This window comes from Phanerochaete carnosa (assembly GCF_000300595.1).
Source record: "Phanerochaete carnosa HHB-10118-sp unplaced genomic scaffold PHACAscaffold_3, whole genome shotgun sequence".
NCBI lineage: Eukaryota > Fungi > Basidiomycota > Agaricomycetes > Polyporales > Phanerochaetaceae > Phanerochaete > Phanerochaete carnosa.
In genome coordinates, this window is record NW_006767630.1 from 980,877 (window position 1) to 1,005,590 (window position 24,714).

A 24,714-nucleotide genomic window follows, 5' to 3' on the forward strand; every position below is an offset into this window, starting at 1 on the left:
AGTTAGGTTACTTTCCTACTGCACCACCACCTTTGGTAGCAGACAACCAAGGAGGAATCTTTCTCGCAGTCAATCCTGCTCATGACCGAAGACTCAAGCACGTCGACATTCGATACCACTTCATACGCGAATACGTAGAAGAAAAACGAGTGGATATAGTCTACGTTAGTACGGACGAAATGATCGCCGACACATTGACGAAACCACTTGGTGCAACAAAATTTGAGCGTTTCCGGTCTATGCTAGGCTTGGTCTTCAGTAGATTAGGCAATAACTAGTCGAGTGGGAGTGTCAGAACTGGGCGATTACGTCATTGCCCTGTACGGACTAATGGGGATACATCACATGACCCCTGATTATGTTGTAGTAATACGGACTAGATTACTCATGCTTACTGTACACGCTTACATACAGGTAGTACCATAGGTCCCTTAGCGGTATCAGGAGTCCTGACTCTCATGTATATATACTAGCCTTGTAGCACAGAATACGACAAGAGTTCAGTCGCACTTTAACAAAATGTACCTTAGGAAGCTGAGACTACAAGGAAACATAACGGGGCGCAGAGCCGAGAGTGCTCTGCGCGGGTCATATCTAAAACGGGCATGACGGCCTAAGCGCGCCATGTCGGTATCTCTGCCGGCGCGGCTGATGCGCATCCGGCGCCTCAGATACTACAGCACGGTCCATGATAGTTATTGACTAGACTCACTTAGTCTCCCTAAGGCAGCCCTATCTAATCAGTCGATGATAACGTCGATCGACTTTGATAAGGACTCATCCAGTCGCTGTGCTCCGTGGGGACCACGGGCGTCTTAATTGCATCCCATTTGGGCGAGGGATGCAACCGTGGGACGAACCTAGTTTTTGACGTGCTTATTCTTGTCTGTCCCATCCAGTCAATAAAGGTTGAGTCTCATGTCTACAATGACGATTACGTGCCTCACGCGCGTCGCATGGAGCTCATGAATGCTATCAGAACCTTCACCTTATCAGATGACCACCCAAGCTCACTTCGGGGACCGCCGCGCATGTTCGGATGAACCAACTGGGATCCCAACGTACAGCCGCTGTGGCGCCCAGCCCCGGCTCACATCCTCAGGCCTCAAGTGAGACAACAACGATTACTACATTAGGGCCTATGAAACGGGTGTCTAACCATACCAGGCGGACTGTCTTAACCCTGTTCCATGGCGAATTTCCTCTCTTCTGACAGGTATCCCAGGTCATTGATAAATCGCGCAAGCAATGGTTCACCCACGACCCAGCTTACCTTCTCCTGTCTTCCTTGTCATGTCTGCACCGTCGGACCAGGTTATCATACAAGCCGTGTCGCAAATGTATGCAGCGCTTTGTAGTCTGAGAATCAGTGCTCTAATCTTTCAATCCCAGCATCACGAAAAACTACGCTAGCTACGCCGTTATCTGCAAGTTTACTCGTTCATTGACGTGGCGAATGATAATCATTGTACCCTAGCCCTTGCCATCTACGAGGTTGTTATCACTTTCGCCGACGAGATCCGCATCGTCTGGAAGAAGCCCATTACTGCGTCCGCTATTCTCCTCGGATCGGTACGATGGTGCATGATCCTCACAGCGAGCATCTTGCTCGTGCCGACAACTTTGAATGTGAGTCTCAAATGTCTAAATCTTCAGCTATGTGATTTGACAAACTGTACTCCCACAGGAGTATGTTGCTTGAAATCCTACGAACAGCCAAAGTTACAAACGTCTATCACACAGCTGCACACCAGATGGTATTCTGTTAACCCTATTATCCCTCGTCGGGTTCGTCCAGACTGCCCGTGAGCATTAAGCGTTTGATCGAATCTCAGGTGCCCGCTGACTTCTCACGCCAGTGTTCGCCGCCCTGCGCGTTTTTGCAATTTGCAACAGGAGCTACGTCCTGTCAATGCCTGTGTTTGCATTGAACATGATGCCATTTGCGATGAATCTGGTATGTGTAGGCTCCGCTGGAGCTCTGTGTAGCTGTGATTGGCGACTGAGCCTTGTGTGTAGGTAGTTTTTGTGAGGTCACAACACGGGAGCTCCGTGGAACCCTTCATCGGCGTGACATGCAGCCCGGAGCCACTCTTATCTGCGCAAACACTCGTCATGTATATGCACACATATTTCTGCTGCAGTTTCGGGATACTAAAGATTTGCCATACAGATGTAAGCCGCATCGTCAGAGCATTTCGATATGCTTGGGACACTAACGCCCACCTGCTCACAGTCGTGTGGACTATTCGTGGCTCACTCGTCCTTGCTGACACGATCGTGCTTGTTTCGACTTGGGTCCGGACGTTCGGACACTGGAGGCAAGCACGCCGTGCGAACGCCACGGTGTCGTTGACGGCATGCTTGCTGCGCGACGGTCAGTGCCTCTTCACGTACCATCTCACTCACCGTTGCTGAAATTTAGCTCCCCGTGCAGGAACCATCTATTTTATGTAAGTGCAACAAGAAATCCACTCGTCTAACGAGATCGCTTACAGGATAAAACGATTCTAGAGTCCTGCTAGCGTTAAATATTGCCCAGCTCCTGACCGTCGACGCTTCTGCGGTATGTCTCTGATGTGAACGCGCGAGTCGGTGGCTGATGTTGTTCGCAAGGACGTGGCCCCCCTCACCCCGTTCATTGCTATAATGGTTTGTCCACATTTTCTTTTGTTCTCAGATCTCAGTACTCATGAGCTGGGTACGAAGCCCCTGGTGCTCATCAATCGCTTCATGATCAACCTACGTATAGCCGATACAGGGCACTCGGAGTCCTCTTTTGATAGCGACGGGGATCACAATTTGTCGACGCCGCAGTTCAGAGGGTCGACAAATACGAGTTTCTTGGGAAATATTGGTGAGACGCTGCAGGATGGCTGGGATGGCAGCTTCCAGGCGGACAGCTTGTCAGGAGGAGATGGCTCATATTCTGGCGAGAGCTACGCACTAAGAGGAAGGGCTGTGAGCACGGAGTAATGCCAGACTCATCTTAAACCATATCATTCTGTAACATATACCCTTGGATTGTGCTCTGATACCTGTTGTATATATCCCGTAGTATTTTTTCTTGCATGCAAACAGTCGTACGCTGTGAAGTCAACTGTAAGGATGCCGATCCAATCCAGAGCCGAGACCCAAGGTGTCAGGAAGGTGTGCCGGCTTTGACCATGTTGCTGGGTGGCGTGCGCATCGTCGCTAAAATACAGGATAAATACTGGCCGAGCACATGCGGCATGACCTGTTCGATGCGTCAGTTCCGCATGAATAAAGACAATTTCTGTCGCAATAAGCCCTACTAGTACGGGTAGTTACCTCGATATCAGCTTCCCTGAATAATGAACGTGCCCAGGCGAGCCGGTGCCTTGATAGGGCCGAAGCGGTAGCAGGGTGCGCAGTAGTGCAAGACCTAGCGAAAGAACGACCACATTTCGTTGTGCAGTCTTTTCGCGCTTTTCACTGTCGCAACTGCATCGAGAGGGCGAGCAGCAGATGGATTGGGCGATGGAAGCTGAGACTAATACGAAGGAAGACACCCCGAGAGACTCGCCGAGACACTGGCATTGCGCGACTGTAGCAATTCGACACTGTATGCTTCGAGTCTCCTGTTTGTGTAATTTACAAATGCTATATACTGTCTGCCTGAAACCGTGCACAGCCTCGTACGGTCTTCAGCATCGGTTCACACCTCCACGCTGTTCTCACGACTTCCTGCCTCATCCACTTCTGCGCGATCAATCTCTTCGCCGTGTGATCCGTTGTCGTCCCAACCAATCTGCAGCGTCCCCCCAATACTTCCCAGCCGATTCGTTGGTCTTCTGAACTGCAGTGTCAACTGTCCTTGCCGCCGATCAGTTGTACTATGAATAAAATAATCTGGCACTTCCGAGTCGATGGTCCGCAGGTTGATCATAAAGCGGTTTATGAGCACTGGAGGCTGCGTGACCAATTCATGAGCATAGTAAGGGCAAATTGGAAGCAAGGCACGCACCAGCGCCACGATTAGTCCATGGGCGCCAAGTCCTTAAGTAGAACATCAGCCACCCGCCCACATACTCGTATGGGAAATGTACCCCGGAGAAGTCGTCAGTCAGCAGTAGAATAATTTTCGCTGCTAGCAGAGTTCTATGTTGATATTAGTCGCCACCCGCGAGTAATCTTCTCGGATGGACAGCTTTGTTGCTGCACTCACATGAAATAGTTAGTTCCTGCATAGGCAGTTAGTTTCAGTAAAAAACGCCAGAAGGGCGCAAAAGACTGACCGTCACGGAGCAAATATGTTGTTAATGACGTCCTGGCATTGGTATCCTAGGCCAACCTCCAATTTCTAAATATCTTAATCCAGGTCAAGATGAGCACTGTCGTGTCAGCGAGGATAAGCGATCCGCGAGCAGTGTAAGTGACTATAAGCAGGTGGCGTCAATGCTTCCGACCTATCAGCGTTTTAGGCCAGCACACGTACGTCTGCTGGACAATAAGTGAGCATCCAGGACCAGAAAAGAGATATGTGTATACCCACATAGCCTCTGTCCGTGCCGAGAAGGGAACTAACAAGGTACATCCCGTGCCGAAAGCGGGGCTCACGAAGAACTGATACCTCGACATCGCCTCGTGAATCTAAGGAAGTGTCGGCTAGAGCATACGAGGGTTTGAAAGGAGGCGAAACGCACCAGGTTCGACACGAAAGGTACCATGCTCCATGCTCAATGCGAACACTATCAGTGACCAGATGTAGCTTCTATCCCAGATCGCGAATATTCGCAGAGCAGAGAAAATTGATGCATAAAGTAAGTCACTGTTTCGGACTGGAGCAAGCCGCGCAAGACGTACGTGCGGTCTGAATGAGTCCAGTGAAGAGGAATACAATGCTTAGGATATTAATTGGCGCGCAGCTGTGTGTCAGGCCCAAGTAAGCAGCCTATTTGTGCGCGAGCTTCGTTATATAGGACTTAATCCTGTAAGAAGCATCTATTTAGGTTTAGTCATTGGTCGATATTTAAAGCTTACTTTCGGGGTGTCCGGTATGAGCACAAAGACCGTTGAGAGAACCATGCACCATCTGACCGAATCAAGCAGCACAGCAGATGCAGTGACGGGTCTCTTCCATACAATGTTAATCTCATTAACGAAGGTGATCAGGAACTCGTAGACGACGAGACCTGAGGGAAAAATGCTGTAAGTAGCGCTATGGGAAGCGAGTAATGCACTTGCACGTCGCAGCCGCCGAGATGTGGTCGTCTGTCAGGAGTCTAGAAGACAAGCTGTGAACATTGGCCCGCAGAGTGTGGATAGAGGTGGTGCTTACTCGTGCCAGTAGAGTTGGGCGGAACCTTGGTTGGACTTCCCCGACATAATGAACGTTGGGGACGGAAAGAGGAGGCCTGTATCAACTTGAAGTGCAAACTTTCGCTCGCGCGGTTTATAAGCGGCATGTACATGGCCGGCCACCTATCAACACCATATACATTGCGTCTGTTAGGCAGTGTTAGGATTGACCCCATGGTCAATCGAAGGGTCAGTCGGTTGTTGCCGAGGTCAGATCAGATCAGACCAGTCGTACGGTTTACGCGATGGCGTCCCCGGTCTCGTGGCCTTCGAAGGTAACACAGTGTAAACAAGTTCTATTCCTTGCGAACTTAGACCAAATTGTACAGATTCAGCTCTTGTTTTAAGTTTCTCAGTCTACTGCGCCAGTAGAATTCTGTTTTCTCCGGTCTGTAGATGCATCCGGTAGTAAGCGAATAACCTTTGTAAGATACTGATATCACGAGAGTGGTAAGTGCTTGCTGAACGCGACGAGTCACAGGTGCTGCATCTGATGTTCGCGGAATGCTCTGCAACGGCGTCATCACTGAAGACCCTTGCTCAGACACGAGAGATAGCAGTAAAATAGAGAAAAATTAAACTATATCTCGTCGTTGAAGCTACATGTTGCTAGGGTCTCTCCAGGCACCACAGTCATCGATGGCGTCGAGCAGCTCTGGTTACCAATGGGTGCTTCGCCGGGGCGGCAAGTGACCGTCAGTTGACTTGGCCGGTCAGACACTTCTGACTCCCCCAACACTGGCGGAGATCAGCTTAAATATTGCCACTTGCAACTCGATGGAGGATTTTCTCATTGGGCTTGGTACGGTGTTAGTGGCTCTTCCGTACGAGTACATTTCTTGGCATTGCGCCTATAGCTATTCCAAACTCGATGCAGTAGGTCCGACACGCATACAAGGATAGAGAAGACAATAGTTGCATGGTGGTAGCTTACATGGGCCATTATGAATTCATGCGTGAGTCTCGCCGGTGGCGTTGTATTGGAGGATTAAGGGGAGCCTGGACCAGAAGCAGAGGCCAGCTGACAGACCTAAATAGAAGGAGGTCCTGTTCCAAACGAAGGCGGTGTTCAAGTAGGTCCGACAGAGTACCGAGCGGGTGGTTCTGATACATGGGGGATGTGGAAAAGTCAGGTTGATGCGCTGAGATTAGAGCGAGATGGCATCTTCTGTCCCGGACTTCGTTACTCTTCTCGAAACAAGTATGCCCCGCAAAGTCGATGGTATCGCACACCGGAGTATTACTGCGCGCAAGGCGGATCGCACACCCGACGACGGGGCGATACTGAATGACATCAGCGGCAAGGCGCGCTCCCTTGAATGGTGAACGAGTCGAGTTTGTCGTTGATGAGCTTGGCCTCGATCGTGTCGGGCGCGATGAGCGTCGCGAGGCCTGCATGTACCTGCATGCTGTTCGTGCATGTATTACCTAAGGATGCAGAGCATTTAGTCACCTTTGCTCAGTGGAGATTGGAACGATAGAAGCACCTGAACGCAGCTGATGGCCGTTTTTCTTCGTCAATCATTACAGCATTGATGTTCCATCCGTGGATGAGAGACTGCCAGCTTATACGTGCGCTGCGCCGCCTTGCACTGGTCGACGCCAGAGCCACGGACTCTTTCTGATAGATGTCAACCCGAAGCAGCCATTGATGCGCATCGACGGACTTCTCGTTGACCTGCTGTTCGAGCTGACTGTGAAGATGTCAAGTCCGTCGGTGTGCCGCGAAAGATGAAACAGACACAGACAGGTTGTACGTGATGCGTGCATGCTCTACTTTGGTACAACTCTTGGCGTCAGATTATGCTCTGCGCTTCGTGATCTCTCCGCGCGACGCTCCGTCCACTTCCACGGGCCATTCGCCTCCACAGGTCATTCTCTTCTTCCAGAGTGTCACCGTCATCCCAACCATTCTGCACCATCTCTCTAATGTTTCCCAGCCGATTCCGATTTACTGACCTTACCGCTGATCAGCAATGCGAACAGAGTAGCCTGGCATCTCCGAGCCGGCAGTCTGCAGGTTGCTCATGAAACGGTTGATGAGCACCAAGGGCTGCGTGGCGGGTTCGTGAACACCAAGGAGATGAGGGAGAAGTATAATACACACTAGGGACGAGATGAATGCGCCCACGGGCGGCGTTACCTTCAAAAATACGACATCAGCCATTGGTTCACGTGCTTGTGTCGAGAACGTACCGCGGTGGAGGCGTAGATCAGAAGCTGGATTAGAATAATCACTAGCGGCGCTCTATATTAGTTATGGTCCATTTGAAAACCACCCTTATGAACAGCTTTGTTGTCGCGCTCACATGAAATAGATGGTTCCTGCGTGGGCGGCTAGGTTTTAGAAGCGGCAAATGTGACAGTACATGGAGGATGACTGACCGTTACGGAGCAGACATGTCGTCAGAGACACCTGGACGTTGACGCTACGCGCCTGCCTCCAGTTTCCGAAAGTTTTGATCCAGGTCAGGGCGAGCACGATCGTGTCAGCAAGGATAAGTGAGCCGCGAGCGATACGTGACTGTGAGTAGATGACATCAGGATCGACGGCCTGTCAAAATGCGAGACCTCGACACGGCAAAAAAATGAGCATCGAAGGCCAGAAACAGCTACACGTGCACACTCACATGTTGTTCGTCTGCGTAGAGAATGGCAAATCTGTGATGCGCTGCACGTCGGAGAGCAGACCCACAGCGACAATGGACTTTGATATTATCGTGGCGATCTGCACAGAAGAATTATCTAGAGCATATGCGGGTGTGAGAGGAGACTGCACGCACCAGGCTGAGCACGGATGTTATCGTGCTCAGAGCGAACACGAGAAATGACCAGACATGGCTCCTATCCGAGATTGCGAAGACGCGCAGAGCGGAGAAGACTGATGTATAGAAGTCAGCGGGCGTTTCGGATTGGAGAAAGTTAGGCGAGGCGTACGTGCGGCTTCGATGAAACCAGTGAGGGCGAACGCCCCTGTCAGGATATCAATTGGTGCGTAGCTGCGTGTTAATTCTGATAGGCGATTTATTTGTGCAAGAGCTTCGGAAATACTGGACTTACCCCTGTAAGACATATCATCTACATCTGGTCTCCAACGATATTGAAGGCTTACTTTCGAATGCGTCGGTGCCAGTTGGAACGCCACTAAGAGAAGTATGCACTGTCTTACTGAGCCAAGCAGCACGGCAGATATAGTGGCAGGTTTCCCCCACACGATACAGATCTGACTGTGCCGACATAGCGAACGCAGGGGATGCAGAGGGGGGGAGGGGCAAGCTGTGTCGAGCGCAGGCTATTGTTCGCACTATGTATCAGCAGCTAAGCTGGCAATCTGTAAACAGAAGCATCGTGATTGACTCACAAATTGCAGTGCGCTCACTTGGAGGGAGTATCGGGAAAAGGAAATTCGCCCCATGAGAAGGGTGTCTCCCTGAGTTCATGAGGAATTAGTCTTTCCTCGTTAGGGCTGACTGTTGACAGAAAATTATCCATGGACCACTCAGTCCATAAGAAAAGCCATAAAACTTACTTTCTGCGATGACCATACTTACACCAATCATCTGAGGTTGATTCAGGTGTTTTTCGTGTGCACAGGCAGGGATAGCACGGCAGATACTGGGCTGGACACAACGAGGCGCCGGCAGACTCTCCTGCGCGTAAGGGTAATGACACCAGAGCAATGCCTGCGAACATAAGCCTATATGTCTCGTGTTATAATCACCACGCGTCATGCGCTGGCCGCCTTCCCTGGCTTCTTAAAGTGAGGGTGCCCTACGTCGTTCTCATCAGGTCATTTTCACGCGCCCGGACTTCGCCGGTCGGAGACTGCGTCGGACACGTAAAACAGATGTGCAGTCGTTGAATGGACTTTTTCAGGTTCCTCAGACGGAGTCGACGCGCAGGGATATGACCCCAAAAATGCGCCGCTTGGGTTCTGTCCGGTCCAAAATGACTGTTCTGGGGCGAGCACGATGGCCTCAAGTCTGCTATTTGAGGACGTCCCAAGCTCGGTTGAGCGCCTCGAGCGGACACGTCACCCTCAACCTCGACGAGTCAAACGAGAAAGTGAGCACCATCTGTCCTGATCGGTCTGTGGACACTGGCCTCTTGTATGGCGGCACGAAGAGACGGCCTTCACGAAACTGGTGGCTGACGTGTACGCATTCGTGCAGCTCTCCATAGCCAGGGTGGATACTACGCCCCCACACATCGCGGGCTATGTCGATGAGCAGAACGACCGGCTCGTGCACACGCCGCAGAGCGGACAGCCCAAGGCCAACCTCAGCTCGGTCCTGCTCGGAGACGGTCCGTCGCAATTCGAGGCAGTCATAGAGTACATGTGGTGAGGTGCGCCGTATTTTCTATCTGAGACCGAAGATGTGACGCACTGTGACCCTGGAGTGCTTGTGCAGGATAAATCCATGCGGCAAGTATCAGAACAACGCAGCGTTGTATTGCTATGCGGTTCCAGAGCTCTCGGCCAGTTATTGAATATTCGTTTTCTCTAGAAACGTGAGGACTAGCTGCTGTTGTCTCAGCGAGCGAAGAGAACACACGCGGCCTTCGAAAGACCTGCGACGAAAGTTGCGAGACATCAGCAGGCCCACGCTACACAGAGGTCATTGCCATTGCGGTTCGTCTGAACAAGGCGTCGACGAAGCGCTCCCTCGGTGTCAGCCAAGACCATAACCTCACGATTCTCACAAACACAGTCATACAGGAGCCGTGCTACCGCAAGTGCGAGGCGCTTGCTTCCGGCCGTACGCGGGAGACATCGACAGCAGCTGCAATCATATTATACGTCTGCTTCTGGCAGAATACGGCGACAACTCATACACCGGTTTTGCCTCAAGTCATCAAATGGTGGACGTGCTGAACTCGCTGCTGTGCCGCTGGTGCCCTGCGGATACCTACAGGGTGCTGCGCCGGTGAAGTTTGTCTAGCAGGCAATAACTAACTGTTGTTTGTGTGGATGTTTGAAGCATGGTGAGTTCAGCCGTGCTTTGTCGAAGTGCCGGTTCTGACTTGAGTCTTGCGTGCAGATACATGGCACTACTTGACCTGCCCGAAGAGACTCTGGCATGTAGCCCAAACGCCGTGCGCTTGGGCTACACGCCAGAGTTTACCTCCGTCTATGTGTCTCGCGGTACAGGATCTCCCGGCAAGTGGGTTGACAAGAAGGGCTTCTAAATGTGAGCGGCGGAGATCTTCATTCGCTCTGTACAAGTATGACATATTTTTGTTCAGTGCACAGTAGAAAAGAACCACGTTGAAATACACGCCACTAATCTCCGCTGACTCTGCAGGAGCTGCGCGTTGATGCATGAGGTGGGTTTTTCCGAACGCCACGGCCCTCTCGGTATTCGGCATAAGACGATCACCGTATTGTGGCGGGCTTGGAAGAAGCTGGCTTTCATGGACCATCGTGCGCTATTCTCACCAGCGGCGTAGTAGATTGCCTCTGAGCAAACATTAACGATAAATACCAGTCTTAGGTAGCATCCACAGCATTTTGAAAAATGCCGGAGATCTTTCCTGAGTCGATCAAGTTTCCTACACTTTCTGTTTGCATCCTATCTGCATTAGCCCCGGACGCTGTCCGCAGTAGTGGCATCATGATAGTGTTGGCGAAAGGAGCACTAACTGTGCTCTCGAAGGCCTTCTCTAGTACCCGCCTGAACCACCTCTCCTTCTAGACCACAGCCATTCGATCCCATGCCTGATCTGCGCGCGCTGTCTCTAGGTCTTCGTCATTTGCATGCTGCTCATTGCGGACGTCCTACAGCGTCTCATTTTGCTGCATGACTCCCTCGACATAAGAAGCTAGGGCCTGTTGGACGTGATGCAGCTTGAATAGCATGCGGTGCAGCATGGCGTCGCCTTGATCGTATAATTTCCAAACACCGCTATCTGACTGCCTCACCGGAACAACTTCGCTTACCATCTGGTGCAACCGTCGGCGTTGATTTATGCCTCTGCACTGATTTCGTTACATCCCACTTTGTCTATTGCTGCGGGCCCATGCTCTTCGTGGGTTTGTCGTCCTCCCAGCCATTTTGCAGCGTCTCCCTAATATTGCCCAGCCGGTTCGTAGGTACACTGTCGACTACCTTTACTGCCGATCGGTAATGCGCGCGGCAGAGGCCGCAGAGCATGAATCTGGAACCTCTAAGTTGACAGCGCATAGGCTGATCGTGAAGTAGCTGATGAGCACGGAGCCGCGAACTGCGTGGCCATTTCATGAACATTGATACTGGTACTGAACATTGAACGAGCAAAGCTGAAGTGGGGTACATACTAGAACCCGGGTAAACGCGTGTGGCATCATAAGCGTCATGCCTCTGGGTACGGCCACCGGCCCACGTGCTCTCCAAATATTTATGCTTGCCTGGCGCTGTGCTTCTACAACAGTGCATTAATCGTGTCCCAGGAACAAATCTCGATAACACACGTCAACATTGTGCGGCATGCACAGCACACTGAATAACTTAGACCTCTTCAAAGTGCCTCAAACCTCCTTCGCTGCCTGTTTGCATCTTTCGTGATTTGTTCGGTGACCTTGTGCGTATTACCCCGCTTATGCCGTGAGTATGCAATCTAGGCTTCTATATCCATCAGTCTTGGACGCTGTCTACAGTATCAGCATCACGATGGTGTTGGCAAAGGTGGGGCACGAAACTTGTTCTCAAGGGACTTCTTTGCCTGTTTGACCTGCTTCTCCTTCTGCATCGTGATCACAGCCGTCCGAGGCCGTGCATATTCCGCCGTCGTTCACACGTTGCCCATCATGGCCGCCCGCCGACAGAGCCTCAATCTCTTGTGAGACCCGTTGAGGCACAGTTAATGCTGTAAGAGACATTCGTGAATCGTCGACACGAATTATTGCATAGAAATAGCTCACCCTGCTAAGTCAAATATTGTAGCAAAAACCGTGCATAACATCAGCCAACGTGAGGTCAGCAGCAGCAGAGCTGTCACGGTCATTTTTCTCCTCCATATACAGTTGATCTCTTCGGGTAGAGTGACAATATATTCATATAATAGTAGGGCTGTGGCGGAAATATGCTCCTGTTCAGTAATCTCCATGAGGGCACAGCCCTGTTACTTACCGGCGGCGGCAACCTCAGCAAGGTCCCTAAATATCAAGTGCCAGTCCGAGTCATGAGTGGGGGCCTTACCAGAAAATGTCGAAAATTGCATACGAGAGGTGGAGAGGTCCGGATGCTTGAACGACATCCGACATATCTATAGTGGGAATTAGACGTCCGAGTCTTGTTTTGTTGTGGGGGTGGAATATTCAATAACTTGGGGAATGACAGTGCCATCTGGTCTCACCGGAATAGCTGTTAAATAGGTTGCAAGGGCATACAACTGTTAAAACGAACAGTCCAACGGGAATACTAGTACTGTATCATGACTCCGCAGAACAATCTTAATGATCCGCTGCGGCGCTCTTGAGTGGAGTCGACATGGTCAAGTCATGATGAAGGTTGCAGTGTCCTAGCATGGTTATCCTAACTGCAATTTCTTACTTTCCGGTGACATGTAAGTTCTGCCCATACTTTGAATTTTCTTGTAGTACTTTATTCTATCTTTCGGCTAAAGCTTCCACTCAGTGTCTTTTGCCCTCAGAGTTTTCGCGTTATGGCCGGATAAACGCGCTCTGGCTGGAGTAGTGTTTACGCTGGGGCTGGCCCCTGTGATCACCAATGGAGTAAGTTATGCTATGACGTCTGCCGCACCGCCGTTAACATAGGCTATAGATTCGTCCCTCTGTATTTATTTATAGTGACTCGTATATAGGAGGATATGGGTTGGGCTGCTACTTCTTACTCAAGCCCTCTGAAGTTGACAATTACCACCTGGATTACACCATGTAAGTAGCCGCGTAAGCCACCGAATACTCCAGAGACAATTGATTACTATCATGCCTTAGATGTGAGCTGCAACCACAGCTGATGCAGCATTACGACTACTAATTCATGTCACTGCTCTACCAGGTGACTTCGTAGCTCAGGGAGCAATGCTCACTCAGGAAATTTTGGTCATAGGCTTGACCTGGGCTAGGACCTATCGACAATGGAGAGAAGCTCAGCATATAGGGGTACCAGTAAGCATAACGACGTGTATCCTCCGTGATGGTAGGTCTTATGGAATCAAGCTCCCACTTCGCCTACTAACATTGCTCACCATAGGTACAACATATTTTGTGTATGTGCTATCCTTTTTTTTTTCTTTTCCACACGAGAAGGCTACTTACTTTCAATTTCAAGCATCATGCTCGTTTTGAATGTAACCCAGATGGCGATCTTCTCTGTGCGTTCTTTGTAGATAATGCGCACCCTGTTGACGCTGAAATATCTCCACAGCCTTCGAAAGGAGAAATTATTGGTGGCATCATGAATACTATGGTAAGTCATCTCCTTCACAATGTGGCAAAAATGTTCCCCTTACTAAGCCGTGCAGCCGCTTGTTCTTACCTCCCGGTTTATACTCAATCTCCGACAACTGAGCGAGCCTTCAGAGGAGCGTTCTTTTCGTCAGCCCTGGTCATCCTCTATATTCAGAGTCAGCCCCGGTACCTTGGGAAACATCTCTGAGCCTCTCGATCTTGGTGAATACAATGCATACGAGGATAATGATGGCGAAGCTGCATCAGAAGGGGTGGAGAATGTGAACTGCATCAAAGAGGTGCGCGTTACTTGCATCGCTTGGTGCAGGATGCCTATGTTGATATTTTTCTAAGGTTGCGAAGACAGATGATACAAATCATCCGGTCCCAGCCGAATCTGCTGCATGATGCCACAGATTTATTCAAAGTTGTTTCGAATATGTCCATGGGCGGCCAAGAAAATTTGGCTGAATTGCGTCTCGCCGCTGGATGGCAGCCGCAGACTTCGGCTTTATTGTACTGCGTAAAATTTCATTGACCGTCCCTGTGGCAGTTCTTTCGCTGTTATGCAGAATCCATGCTCTAGATTAATTCTTATTAAGCTTCCGGAGATTGGACATCAGCTTGTCACGGACACGCTGCAAGCCCTGTACGTCCTTCCCTTTCCACTTCTTGCCGCCCTCCTGTGTGCCCCTACCTCAGGTCTAAGGTCGGTATGGCGGCCGGTTAGTACACCTGCTTAGCCTTGCTCGGCAAGCGGAGCGCCAAGCCGCGCTGCGTGTGGCCTAAGGGAAACAGGGGAGGAAACAGGAGGCGCGCGAGCACTCGGAAATGGTGTATGAGGCAGCCACGAAACATTGATCGAAAGGCTGTGTGGAGGTGCGCGAAGACGCGCGAATAATGTGCAAAAATGCGCGAAAAGGTGTATAGTAAAGTAGGATGTGAAGCCGTGGTCGGCGGGCAAGTAGGAAACGAGGGAGAGAACGCCGGACGCGGGCGCAGACACAGACGCAGTTAGGGTGAGCAGGGAGTCATCGCGAGTCTCGGATTGCTCGATGTAGGCTACAAGTACAGGGGAGATATATACAGCGGTGCTAAGGGAACTAAAAATCACCTAGAAAATGACTAAAAATCCCTCGCCGCGCCACGTCAGTCTCGGGAAAGTGTCTGTGAAGCCAAGCCTTGCGTCCAATGCAGGCGATGCATTGTACTTGCTAGCGAGCACGTTGCGCGATGGGTATACTAGGCGGCGGCTCGCTCACTACGCTTGCTTCTTTTTGCGAATGTACTTGTCGGGATCGCGCGAGGCGGTAGCGGTCGGTAATTGCGCTTGCGCGGGCAATTCAGATCGTGGCGGGAACGTGCTCGAGTGCGGGATTAGGTGGTCGCGCAGAACGGCGGTACGCAAAATTACACGTGCAGGACGCGGCGGGGCGCGTCAGCGAACATGATGGGGTCAGGTATGTCGTTCGAACACAATCTATTCGGCCTAGCCCAATGCCACTTGAGTTTAGAGCGCATGGGGACGAGACCAAAGGCTTTGAATGAGGCCCCGAGGGTTATGTCTAAGCGTGGGGATGGGCCAAATAAGATGTAGAAGATCAGGAGAAGGGGCTTGGCGAAGCACGACGCAACCGGAATTATCAAATAATATTGACTTCGAATTTCTTGACCGTATAATGTTTCAATATCGCCATCTATCTGACACACTGAACAACACGTACTTTGATACAGCCGTCAGCATCGGTTCATGCCTCTGAATTGATCTCATCACGTCTCGCATCGTCCGTTGCTGCTGAGCTGCTCTCCTCTTCCATAGGTTCATCGTTGTCCCAGCCACTCTGCAACGTCTCCCCAATATTGCCTAGCGGATTCGCTGTCCTTCTGAACTGCAAAGTAGACTGCCTTTGCTCTCTATCAGCGGTACGCGCGGAGCAGCCCGGCACCTCTGAATTGGCGGTGCGTGGGTTGATCATGAAGCAGCTGATGAGCACCGGGGGCTGCGTGGCCAGTTGATAAGCATCGAACGAGCGAAGGGAACTAGATGCATACCAGGACCTGGATAAACGCGTTCATGAGCGTTAGGTCCTTAAGTACGACGTCAGACATCGGTCTACGCACTTATCGTGGGGACGCACCGCAGAGAGGTCGAAGGTCAACAGCTGTACCATGTTCGTTGCTTACAAGGCTCTATAGCCATTTCCGCCTGTGAGCGATTCCTCGGATGGACGGCTCTTTCGACATACTCACACAAAGTAGATAGTCCCTGTGTGGGCAGCTAGTCTTCAGAGAGACGAACTTTCAGATGACAGGCGGCCAGAGACCATGCTCAAGCTCGGAACATGTCCTTCCAAGATTGGAGATAATGGGAGATGATCTTGAGACCTCTTGCGGCTTGCTTGGCGAGGCCTGAGGTCGCGATATTCCACTTCGTCGAGCATGGCTCGCACTATAGACCCGCCGCCGCCGGAGCATTTATGGGCGGCTATATCTTTGGCGCATGGCGCCCATTCTTCCAAAATTGAGCGGGGAGTCGGGCCGTTTTCCGCCAGGGCTATGATCCGCCGCGCTCAGCTTGATGCGCCTGACTGCTGAGCGCTGAGCGACGCCAAGGAATTTAGGCACGATCCTATGGAAGAGGTTTCCCGCGCAATGCACTTTTGTTGTACTGAGTGGTTGTCTTGCATGATGGCCACATACCTCTTGTCTGCACGCTTCCAGGCGCGAAGAACATGCCTACAAACGAATTCGCTGACTCGTGTTATGAATGGGAGCACATGTACCCTCACTGATCGTGGCACCTCGCGGGGCAGCCGGTCCGCCGCTCTGTCGAGTCCGACGGACGCTACAAAAGCTCTAGCCCCTAGGGACCGCATGTCCAGCAACCTTTGAATCTCTCCAGCCATGGCCGACCAACCCAGAATCAAGCTTAACAACGGTGTTGAGATCCCGGCTGTCGGCCTTGGTAGGTCGTTAAAGCGAGCAATACTCTGACATGCGTAATTAACTGACTGGTTCGCTTTGTGAAGGCACATGGCAGTCCAAGCCCGACGAGGTCACGAATGCTGTAGAGTATGCTTTGAAGGAGGCTGGCTACAGACATCTCGATTGCGCTTGGTGAATACCCTAGCCTCATCGTGCATTACTAGAATACTCACTCGGCACCTCTAGGTCATACGGAAACGAGAAGGAAGTTGGTGAAGGCATACGTCGCTCTGGCGTACCCCGTGAAGAGATCTTCGTGCGTGATCCTGCGTATACTCGAAGGCCCTGAGAACAGACAGGTTGACCGAGCTGTTAGATCACAAGCAAGATCTGGGCTACGCGCATTCGCGAGGTCGAAAAGGCCCTTGACGAGTCGCTCGCCAACTTAGGCGTGGATTGTCTCGACTGTACGTTCACGATAGGCGTCTATTCTTGTCGTACGCACTGATTCTCATCCTTGTAATCCCAAAGTGTTCTTGATCCATTGGCCTGTCCACCTCAACCCCAAGGGAAACCACCCTAACTTCCCTACTAGACCGGATGGTACTCGTGACGTGGTTGAGGACTGGCACATCAAGGAGACGTGGGCGCAAATGGAGACCGTCTTGAAAAAAGGTGAGCTAATGCACGCCTGTCTCTCTTCGCTACTCAAAGTGCGTTATAGGCAAAGTCCGTGCAATTGGGGTATCGAACTGCTCAGAGAAGGTACTTGAGCAGCTCCTTCCTCACGCCACAGTCGTTCCGGCTGTCGACCAGCTCGAGATCAACCTATACAACCCGGATCACGAGCTGTGCAGTTACCTCAGTTCGAAGGGCATCATCCCGCAGGCGTATTGTCCGCTCGGCTCGACCGGCTCGCCGCTTTTGCAGGATGAGACAGCGGCTGCGATTGCGCAGAAGCACGGTCTGCAGACTGCAGATGTTCTCCTCGGCTACATTGGCACGTCATCGTGTGTTTATCCTTTCGTATCCCGCGCTCAATCTGTATGCAGTCGCCAAGGGCTACGTCGTCCTGCCAAAGTCCGTAACACCGGCGCGCATTGCTGCGAATTTCAAGGGCACGATCGCGGCATACAAGATGCTGACGAAGGAAGACATCGAGCAGCTCGACGGGCTCGCTTCTACCGGCAAGCAGAAGCGATTCAACATGCCGCCATGGCGTAAGTGTCTTTGTTAGTATCCTGCAAGCTCATTGACAGACCCATGCTTTTCCAGCTGTCGATTTGGGCTTCAGAAACTGGCCGGGTCACAATGCTTTGGTCTTGTAGAGACAAAGAACGAGCTACAGCGCACCTGTATAGTCGAAGTGTATTATTACCTCTTGATCGACGTGAGGGGACAACGAGAGCGTGGCTTGTAGCAAATAATAGGAGATAGGTCGTATTTTACACGATCTCTGACATTACAAAGGTTTCTGGAACTATCAACCGACACAGAATACAATGGGGTAGGGGTGGAGGATATCATTGGTGTCTCATCTACTCGTCGTACTGCGTGAGCTGCAACAGTATACCTCGTCGGTCAGCCTTCTCAAGCAGAAAAACGCGACTGGCACTCACATCTAGCGTAAGCGTCCGTGAACTGTTCACGTCCTGATCGCGGTAGATGCCCACAAGTGAGTTACTACGCTCGTACAGCGAGCCTTTGAGGCTGATAACGATGAACTGGAACGATTCGGACGCGTGCGCGCGGATGTAGTTCGCGATTTTGGCCACATTCGTGTTGTCTAGCGCCGCATCGACCTCGTCGAGCACGAAGAACGGCGCCGGTTGGTAACTGTGGATTGCGAAGAGCAACGCTAGCGCCGCGATCGTCTTCTCACCGCCGGATAGCTGCTCCATGTCGCGGAAGCGCTTCATGGGAGGCATCGCGTGATATTTGATGCCGGCAATATATGGTTCCTAGAGTGGGATCCATGTAGGGAATTATATGGGACTATGGAATGTGCTACGCACCTCGCTATCCTCCAAGCTCAGGTACGCCACGCCACCCATAGGCGCAGCCTTGCCTTTGGTAAGGTCCTTGTAGACTTGATCGATACGCTCAGAAATGTGGTTGTATGCTGCGTTGAACATGTTGCATCTGTGGAATTCCGTATTACCTTACTACCACGGACTACTGGACAATGCATACCGTTTCTTCTTGATTTCGTTGAAACCATCTCGAGCTGCCTTGGACTCCTTGCGAGCCTTTTCAGCTTCCTTCTCCGTCTCGAGGAGCTTATTTTCGACGTCATCAAGCCTAGTAGGGATGTCAGCCGCGGATATGAACAACTCAGTATTGATACCCACCGCTCCAGTGCCTTCAGGTTAGGTGCCATCTTCTCAATATCGGTGGACAGTTTCGCAATCTGCTCGTCCAGCTGCGCAAGCCGGTCTGCGGAGCCATCCTAAGAAGCACATGTCAGTAAATGTAACAAGAAGGTAAGGAAACAGAATGCTGACCTCAAGGTCCTCCTCATCCAATGACGAGAAGTCAATCTCGATACCGTAGTCGGGAACACTCTTGACGTGCTGGCTGCCCTCTTCGTCCTCGTCGACATCCATGGCGACTTCGTCACGAAGGTTCTGCGGTATTCTGTCAGCGGTGTGGGAAACTGAACGCGAAGACAGTACCTCTTCCATGGGGACGTTCTTTAGGTTACCCTCGATGAGCGGCAGCTTGATCTCTTCAAGACGGCATCTACGATAGATCGACGATCGTTCGAGACCAAGTTTCTCGATTTCGTCGTTCTATCAAACACGTCAGCGTCCCCCGCAAGGAAGTGTAAGAGCAGGCATACCTTAGTCGCAATCTCTTTGAGCACCTGGTCAAGAGCTTTCGCTGACTTCGCAGCCTTCTTCTTAACCTGCTCGACGACCTTATTCTTCTCGTCGAGGTCCTCGTTAAGTGTTTTGAGCTCCTCCTGAAGCACCGCAATCGCCTCGTCCGCTTCCTTCAGCTCTTCCTGTATGCGCTCCTTCGTCTCCTCGTGGGTCTGCAAATTCGCCTCCTCTGTTGCGATTGTCGCTTCGAGAGTCCTGAGCCGCTCCTCGGTCGTGCGAACTTGCTCCTCTTCGAACTCTGACTGGTGACCCAGTCGTGCGATTTGCGTGTCGTACTCTAGACGCGCCGCACTCTCCTCCTCTGCCGCCTTGAGCTGCTGCTCCTCAAACTCCCGAATGCTCTCGACGCCGATCTCATCGCAGAAAGATGCGAAGACCTCGGCTTCGGCTTCGTCGATTGTGGCCTTAAGGGCATTAATTTGTTCCTGCAACCGATCATGCTCGGTCTGGGCATCGCGCAGCTGGGGCTGTTCCTGACGGAGCTGGCCGTCGATGTGTTTGATCTCCTCTTTGATGCCGTTGAGCCGCAACTTGCACGCGCTCTGCACAGTATGGCTATGAGCAAACCAAGAACTGCAGACTAGACTGTTGAACTCACCAAGTCGTCCCTGGCAACAGCCAGTGCTGGCTCCAGCCGTGAAATCTCAGCAAGCAGATTGTCATCAGCCTTGCCTCGGGGCTTGTTCTTGTTAAGCTCCTGAAGATCGAACAGCAGCTTGTCGCGGACACGCTGCAGGCCCTGTACGTCTTTCTCTTCCCACTTCTTGCCATTCCCGTGTGTGCTCCTGCCTCCAGTCATGAGACCGCTCTTGTGTATGATAGTGCCCTCCAGAGTGACGGCTATGCAGTATCATCAGTCCTGTCGCCATCTCTCATGTCACATCCAGAACGCGGAACTGACCCTTGACTTCCTGACCCTTCTCGAAACAAACATGCCTTGCAATGTCAATGGTATCACACACCAGAGCGTTACCACACGCATGGTGGATCGCACGCTCAACAGCGGGGTCGTACTGAATGACATCAACAGCAAGACGCGCGCCCTTGGCAAACGAGCGGAACTTATCGTTGATGGGTTTGGCCTGGATGGTGTCGAGCGGGATAAAGGTCGCTTGGCCCGCACGCTGATTACGCATATACTAAGATCACGGAGTGTTTAGTTCTCTGCTCAGTGGAGAATGTAGCAGACAAAAGCACCTCGATGCAGTCAATGGCAGTCTTCTCTTCATCAACAACTACAGCATCAATATTCCGTCCGAGGACGGTAGAGACTGCCAGTTCATACTTGCGCTGCGTCGGTTTGCACAGGTCGACCACACGGCCACGCACGCCAGAGAAGATCCGCTGCAGGTTACCAAGAGTCTCCTTGAGCTTCGCTTCGCGCTCGGACTCTTTCTGGTCGACGCCCGCCTGAAGGAGCTGTTGATGCACATTGATGAGCTTCTCGTTGATCTCTTGTTCCAGCTGGCTAAGATGATTTCAAGTTTGTTGACGCGCTGCGGGGAGGTGAAGATGTAAAAATGAGGCGTACGTGATACGTGTGCGCTCAGCCTGCTGTTTCTCCAATTCGGTCCTCGCGTTCCGGAGCTGTTCATTCAATTCCTTGACTTTCTCTTCCAGCTGCGAATCTTAGTGAGCACATGTCGAGCTAACAAAGAATGGTGATTCACCTCAGATCTGCGTCTCTTGGCTGCCTCTTCGTCTTCGCCAAGTTTAGTCCTCTTCGTAGTCAGCTGCTCGATCTTGTCCTTGAGTTTAGCCAGGTTTCGTGCCGCAGTCTTCTCTTCTCTTGCTAACGTCTCAAGAGATTGCCGTTCTGCAACAGCAAGAACGCTAGCTTGTGCTTTTCTGTGTCATGCAAGGCGCATATATGCGCGTACCTTAGTACCAATACGAGGAAAAGGTCAGGAAAGGGCACATACAGCCTGCGATATTCCTCTAGTCTTTCCTCGCTCAACGCAAGGCTGTTTTGGCTTGTCCGGCGCTGCGCCTCTGTAACAGTGCAATCACGAATACGTCAGCCACAGAGCGAGCTTCAACGATGGACACCAACCTTGAGCGGCATCCGCAGCACCTTGAACAACCTGAAGATCTCTTCGAAGTTGCTCAAGCTTCCCTCGCTGCCTACCTGCATCCTTCCTCACTTGTTCCGTGATCTTGTGCGCGTTATCTCGTTTGCGCCTTGAGTGTGCAATCTGAGCCTCTACCTGCACCAACTCAGGATGCTGTTCACAGTATCAGCATCACGATATTGTTGACGAAAGTAGGTACGGGCCTTTCCCTCTAGGGCCTTCTCTGCCCGCTTGACCCGCTTCTCCTTCTGCATCACAACCGTCCGAGCCTGGGCTTGCTCTGTGCGCGCCGTCTCCAGCTCTTCGTTATTAGCACGCTGCCCATCGCGGAGGTCCGACAGAGTCTCATTTTGCCGCTTGATATCTTCAGCATGAGAAGCTAGGGCCTGTTGGATGTGATACAGCTTGAACAGGATGCGGTGCAGCATGGCATCGTCCTAATGAGGGCTCAGTGCTGTGGTCGTGTACATAGAACGCGCCCAAGTGAAACGTACTCGGTCTTGGCACAGGGCCTCGAATCTCTCTGCTTCTCCCTTTTGCTCCTTGTATTGCTTGATCTCCCCCGCAATGCCCCTCCGTTTCGTGAAGTTGAACGTCGCGTTCTCTGTGGCCCGCTCCTGTTCCTGTTTGGCCCGTTCATATTCCTGAGCGAGCTCCAGGGAGCCGCTGATTTGGTCAATGAGACGTGAGAGTTCCTTGGGCGACTGCGAAGCGACAGCCTCAACGTCTCCTTGGAAGACAAGGAAGTTCTTGGCTTTAACGAGGATGTTGAGAGCCACAAGTCTCTCGTTGTAGGAATTGTACGTGACGACCTTGTTGTTCAACCTGTATTCAGAGGCTCCAGTGGTCGAGATTCTGTGCATTGAGGTGAGATTCGACCGCTCAAACTAATCTCGCGGCAGCACTTACGTGCGCTGAAATTGCCATTCCTTTCCCCCAAAGTCCTGAATTACTGCGAGCACCCAGGCCTTCTTGGCTGATCCTTCGCCCTCACCCTCGCCCCCATCCTCGTCCTCCTGTGTAGCCTCGGACCCTGGTTCTCCCCCGTTTCTAGCTAGCCGTCGGCCGCGGTAGACGAGGTCTTTAAGTTGACTACTCCGTAGTTGCGCGCTCTTTACACCAAGCACAAAAGAGATAGCATCCATAAGATTCGACTTCCCTGCGCCGTTCGGGCCGATGACTGAGGTAAAATTGTGGAAGGGGCCGATGGTCTGGTGTCCTCTGTAACTCTCGTAGCATTGAGCGTTCAGACGGACGTTATTCAAGAATAAAATGCACCTATATGACTTAAAGTCGCATAATTCAATGCGTACAAGCGGCATTTCTGCTCGGCTTTTGCGCAGATAGGAATGACTGGTACTTGGGAAGTCGCTGGTTGCTGGTCAGACGCGAAAGAGTGAACAGCGTGACACGCGTATCGCGTATTGTCACGCGATCTCTGTTAAGAAAATGTGACCGTAACGGCTTGCCAGGTGCCGACCTCGAGCCCAGCCGTGTCGATTTCACTCAAATGCGCCGCGGCGGGTCGTTATTAGGCACTAAGGTTGTTTTACAGAGCCATGGTGCTGATCTCGTCGAATTCTCTCTCCTAGATGTTGCGTGTCCTTGCAGCCTATCTAACGACCACTCGGCTTCGCCAGCAAGCCGGCCAAGCCAAGCCAAGCCGGCAAGCCGCGGCTTCAGACAATAAACTTGCTGTATTCACTACTGCCGCTAAAGCAATCAGGGATAATTTTTTAAGATACTCTTCTGTACTGTATTCATCTTATAATACACATAGATTAATACATTGTCAATGAGACTGAGCCTTACCACGAAGGAAACATAGTGGAGATGCCAGCGCTTGCCCCACTTAACCGGCTGCAGTGTAACGTTGCGAGCCCCGACTTTTGTGCACCTGCCTGGAAGGGCAACGTCTTCCAATTTAACACGGCAGGATGAGTGTCAGAGGTCTCTAGCTGCCTGACAGCCGCCTCTCCCCTGGGCACCCTTGACCGCCACCGCGCGCGGGCCGTGTCATGCCGCCCGGCTCTGCCTCTGCCGCGTCGTGCGGACGTGGCGGCGCATTCTGAGGTCGCACTTGCAGCAGGCCAATAGACATCAACAAGAGCCGTCATCGCCGACGTTCCGACGGACGACGCCGGGACATCGCCGATGACCATCCTTGCGGGCGCCAGACAAAAGTCAGCCATTACGAGGGAGCAAATGATCCAGGGCTGCCAAGGCCAGTCACTCCTGTCAGTCATCAAGTGGCCGCTGCGACCTTCGTGCGCTTTTTCGAGCGGCAAACGCCACCAGGTAGCATAATGGCGTCTGTAGGTCGCCCGCGTCGAGGTGCTGCACGACGTGCACGCCGGCGGATAAGCCCTCATATAGGCTGCCAGACATGAGGTGGCTTATCTGGGTGCAGCCGCTCGAGGGCGCGCGCGGAACATCGTGCTGCACCTCCTGTGACTCGCTGGCACTCCTGACACTCCTGACCGTGACAGGTGCCCGCCGCGTCGTGTCAGCTTCCGCTGTCCGCCACTCGCGCACGCACCGTCCTCGCGCATTTTATTTGGCGCATCCTCTCTTTTGTATGAAGTTGGTGTTTCTGAACAGCTTTATTGACATTCTGCATCTAAATTATACCACAGAACAGTGACAGATTATGTGTTTAGATATTATACTATGCAAGGAATCTATTTACATGCTGTACATGCTCATGTATCTACACTGAGCGTCAAAAGTAAATGAACACCCACTTGACATTCTTGTTCTCCGCGACCCCTGAGTTTTAAATGCCAGAAATATTTGTGCGAGGTGTATCATATATAAGAACGCTAAATATAAAATTTTGAAAGCTATAAGCAGATTGCAAGAATGTTATGAAAGGATGACATCTCAACTCACACTCAAGCTGGCACTTTTGATGGAAGTTTGGCTATGCTCTGCCAAAATACCATGGCCTATGCACCCAAATTTTTTTGTAGAATGCTTCACCCCTTGCTCCTAGTAACCAGGGCTATTCATAAGGAGATGATCCCTGGAGCTTTCCAGCTAATAATGGATCTTGGCAGTATTCTTCCTCTCACATTGCCTTCCACTACTGACTCTTGGCTAGAGACTGAAGGTCCCT

General features: G+C 51.7%; 7 protein-coding genes across 7 annotated transcripts; 3 read left to right on the forward strand and 4 right to left on the reverse strand.

Moving 5' to 3' along the window:
* Positions 1-874: 874 nt before the first annotated feature.
* On the forward strand, positions 875-3,081 carry PHACADRAFT_206566 (uncharacterized protein). Its single transcript, XM_007392970.1, has 9 exons — positions 875-1,340; positions 1,393-1,439; positions 1,478-1,629; positions 2,145-2,175; positions 2,237-2,377; positions 2,438-2,453; positions 2,515-2,566; positions 2,617-2,652; positions 2,710-3,081. Exons 1-9 carry the CDS (start codon positions 1,249-1,251, stop codon positions 2,974-2,976), a joined length of 834 nt encoding a protein of 277 aa, XP_007393032.1. The 5' UTR covers positions 875-1,248; the 3' UTR covers positions 2,977-3,081.
* A 509-nt stretch (positions 3,082-3,590) lies between these two features.
* On the reverse strand, positions 3,591-3,939 carry PHACADRAFT_251470 (uncharacterized protein). Its single transcript, XM_007392971.1, has one exon. It carries the CDS (start codon positions 3,908-3,910, stop codon positions 3,680-3,682), a length of 231 nt encoding a protein of 76 aa, XP_007393033.1. The 5' UTR covers positions 3,911-3,939; the 3' UTR covers positions 3,591-3,679.
* A 2,453-nt stretch (positions 3,940-6,392) lies between these two features.
* Positions 6,393-8,395, reverse strand: PHACADRAFT_206567 (uncharacterized protein; the record flags this gene model as incomplete). The annotated part of the gene is made up of 12 exons (XM_007392972.1): positions 6,393-6,731; positions 6,810-7,016; positions 7,287-7,375; positions 7,430-7,465; positions 7,519-7,570; positions 7,632-7,647; positions 7,708-7,876; positions 7,953-7,963; positions 8,014-8,050; positions 8,106-8,203; positions 8,260-8,295; positions 8,383-8,395. The coding sequence occupies 12 exons, from the start codon at positions 8,393-8,395 to the stop codon at positions 6,617-6,619; spliced, it is 879 nt and encodes a 292-aa protein (XP_007393034.1). The 3' UTR covers positions 6,393-6,616.
* An 894-nt stretch (positions 8,396-9,289) lies between these two features.
* Positions 9,290-10,512, forward strand: PHACADRAFT_206568 (uncharacterized protein; the record flags this gene model as incomplete). Its single annotated transcript, XM_007392973.1, has 3 exons — positions 9,290-9,387; positions 9,448-9,655; positions 10,365-10,512. Exons 1-3 carry the CDS (start codon positions 9,294-9,296, stop codon positions 10,510-10,512), a joined length of 450 nt encoding a protein of 149 aa, XP_007393035.1. The 5' UTR covers positions 9,290-9,293.
* A 2,315-nt stretch (positions 10,513-12,827) lies between these two features.
* Positions 12,828-14,279, forward strand: PHACADRAFT_182150 (uncharacterized protein; the record flags this gene model as incomplete). The annotated part of the gene is made up of 8 exons (XM_007392974.1): positions 12,828-12,867; positions 12,939-13,036; positions 13,126-13,198; positions 13,287-13,432; positions 13,468-13,533; positions 13,596-13,733; positions 13,789-14,013; positions 14,043-14,279. 8 exons carry the CDS (start codon positions 12,828-12,830, stop codon positions 14,250-14,252), a joined length of 996 nt encoding a protein of 331 aa, XP_007393036.1. The 3' UTR covers positions 14,253-14,279.
* Positions 14,280-15,181: 902 nt separating this feature from the next.
* PHACADRAFT_251473 (uncharacterized protein) lies at positions 15,182-15,794 on the reverse strand. Its single transcript, XM_007392975.1, has 3 exons — positions 15,767-15,794; positions 15,439-15,714; positions 15,182-15,381 (listed from the first exon to the last, which is right to left on the reverse strand). The coding sequence occupies exons 1-2, from the start codon at positions 15,788-15,790 to the stop codon at positions 15,463-15,465; spliced, it is 276 nt and encodes a 91-aa protein (XP_007393037.1). The 5' UTR covers positions 15,791-15,794; the 3' UTR covers positions 15,182-15,381; positions 15,439-15,462.
* A 1,878-nt stretch (positions 15,795-17,672) lies between these two features.
* On the reverse strand, positions 17,673-22,918 carry PHACADRAFT_206572 (uncharacterized protein; the record flags this gene model as incomplete). The annotated part of the gene is made up of 19 exons (XM_007392976.1): positions 17,673-18,198; positions 18,259-18,600; positions 18,655-18,781; positions 18,833-18,940; positions 18,991-19,088; positions 19,144-19,266; positions 19,315-19,431; positions 19,482-20,066; positions 20,123-20,364; positions 20,426-20,663; positions 20,722-20,992; positions 21,056-21,144; positions 21,195-21,372; positions 21,447-21,516; positions 21,578-21,749; positions 21,800-22,033; positions 22,091-22,451; positions 22,506-22,817; positions 22,875-22,918. The coding sequence occupies 19 exons, from the start codon at positions 22,916-22,918 to the stop codon at positions 18,178-18,180; spliced, it is 3,732 nt and encodes a 1,243-aa protein (XP_007393038.1). The 3' UTR covers positions 17,673-18,177.
* Positions 22,919-24,714: the final 1,796 nt, after the last annotated feature.

Coding starts and splice junctions, on each gene's coding strand:
- PHACADRAFT_206566 (XM_007392970.1), top strand. CDS start 1,249: ATGGTTCACCCACGACCCAGCTTACCTTCTCCTGTCTTCCTTGTCATG. Junction 1,630..2,144: donor TCGTGCCGACAACTTTGAAT/GTGAGTCTCAAA, acceptor TTTCTGCTGCAG/TTTCGGGATACTAAAGATTT. Junction 2,653..2,709: donor CCCCGTTCATTGCTATAATG/GTTTGTCCACAT, acceptor CTGGGTACGAAG/CCCCTGGTGCTCATCAATCG.
- PHACADRAFT_251470 (XM_007392971.1), bottom strand. CDS start 3,910: ATGATCAACCTGCGGACCATCGACTCGGAAGTGCCAGATTATTTTATT.
- PHACADRAFT_251473 (XM_007392975.1), bottom strand. CDS start 15,790: ATGAACGCGTTTATCCAGGTCCTG. Junction 15,715..15,766: donor ACGCGTTTATCCAGGTCCTG/GTATGCATCTAG, acceptor CTGGCCACGCAG/CCCCCGGTGCTCATCAGCTG.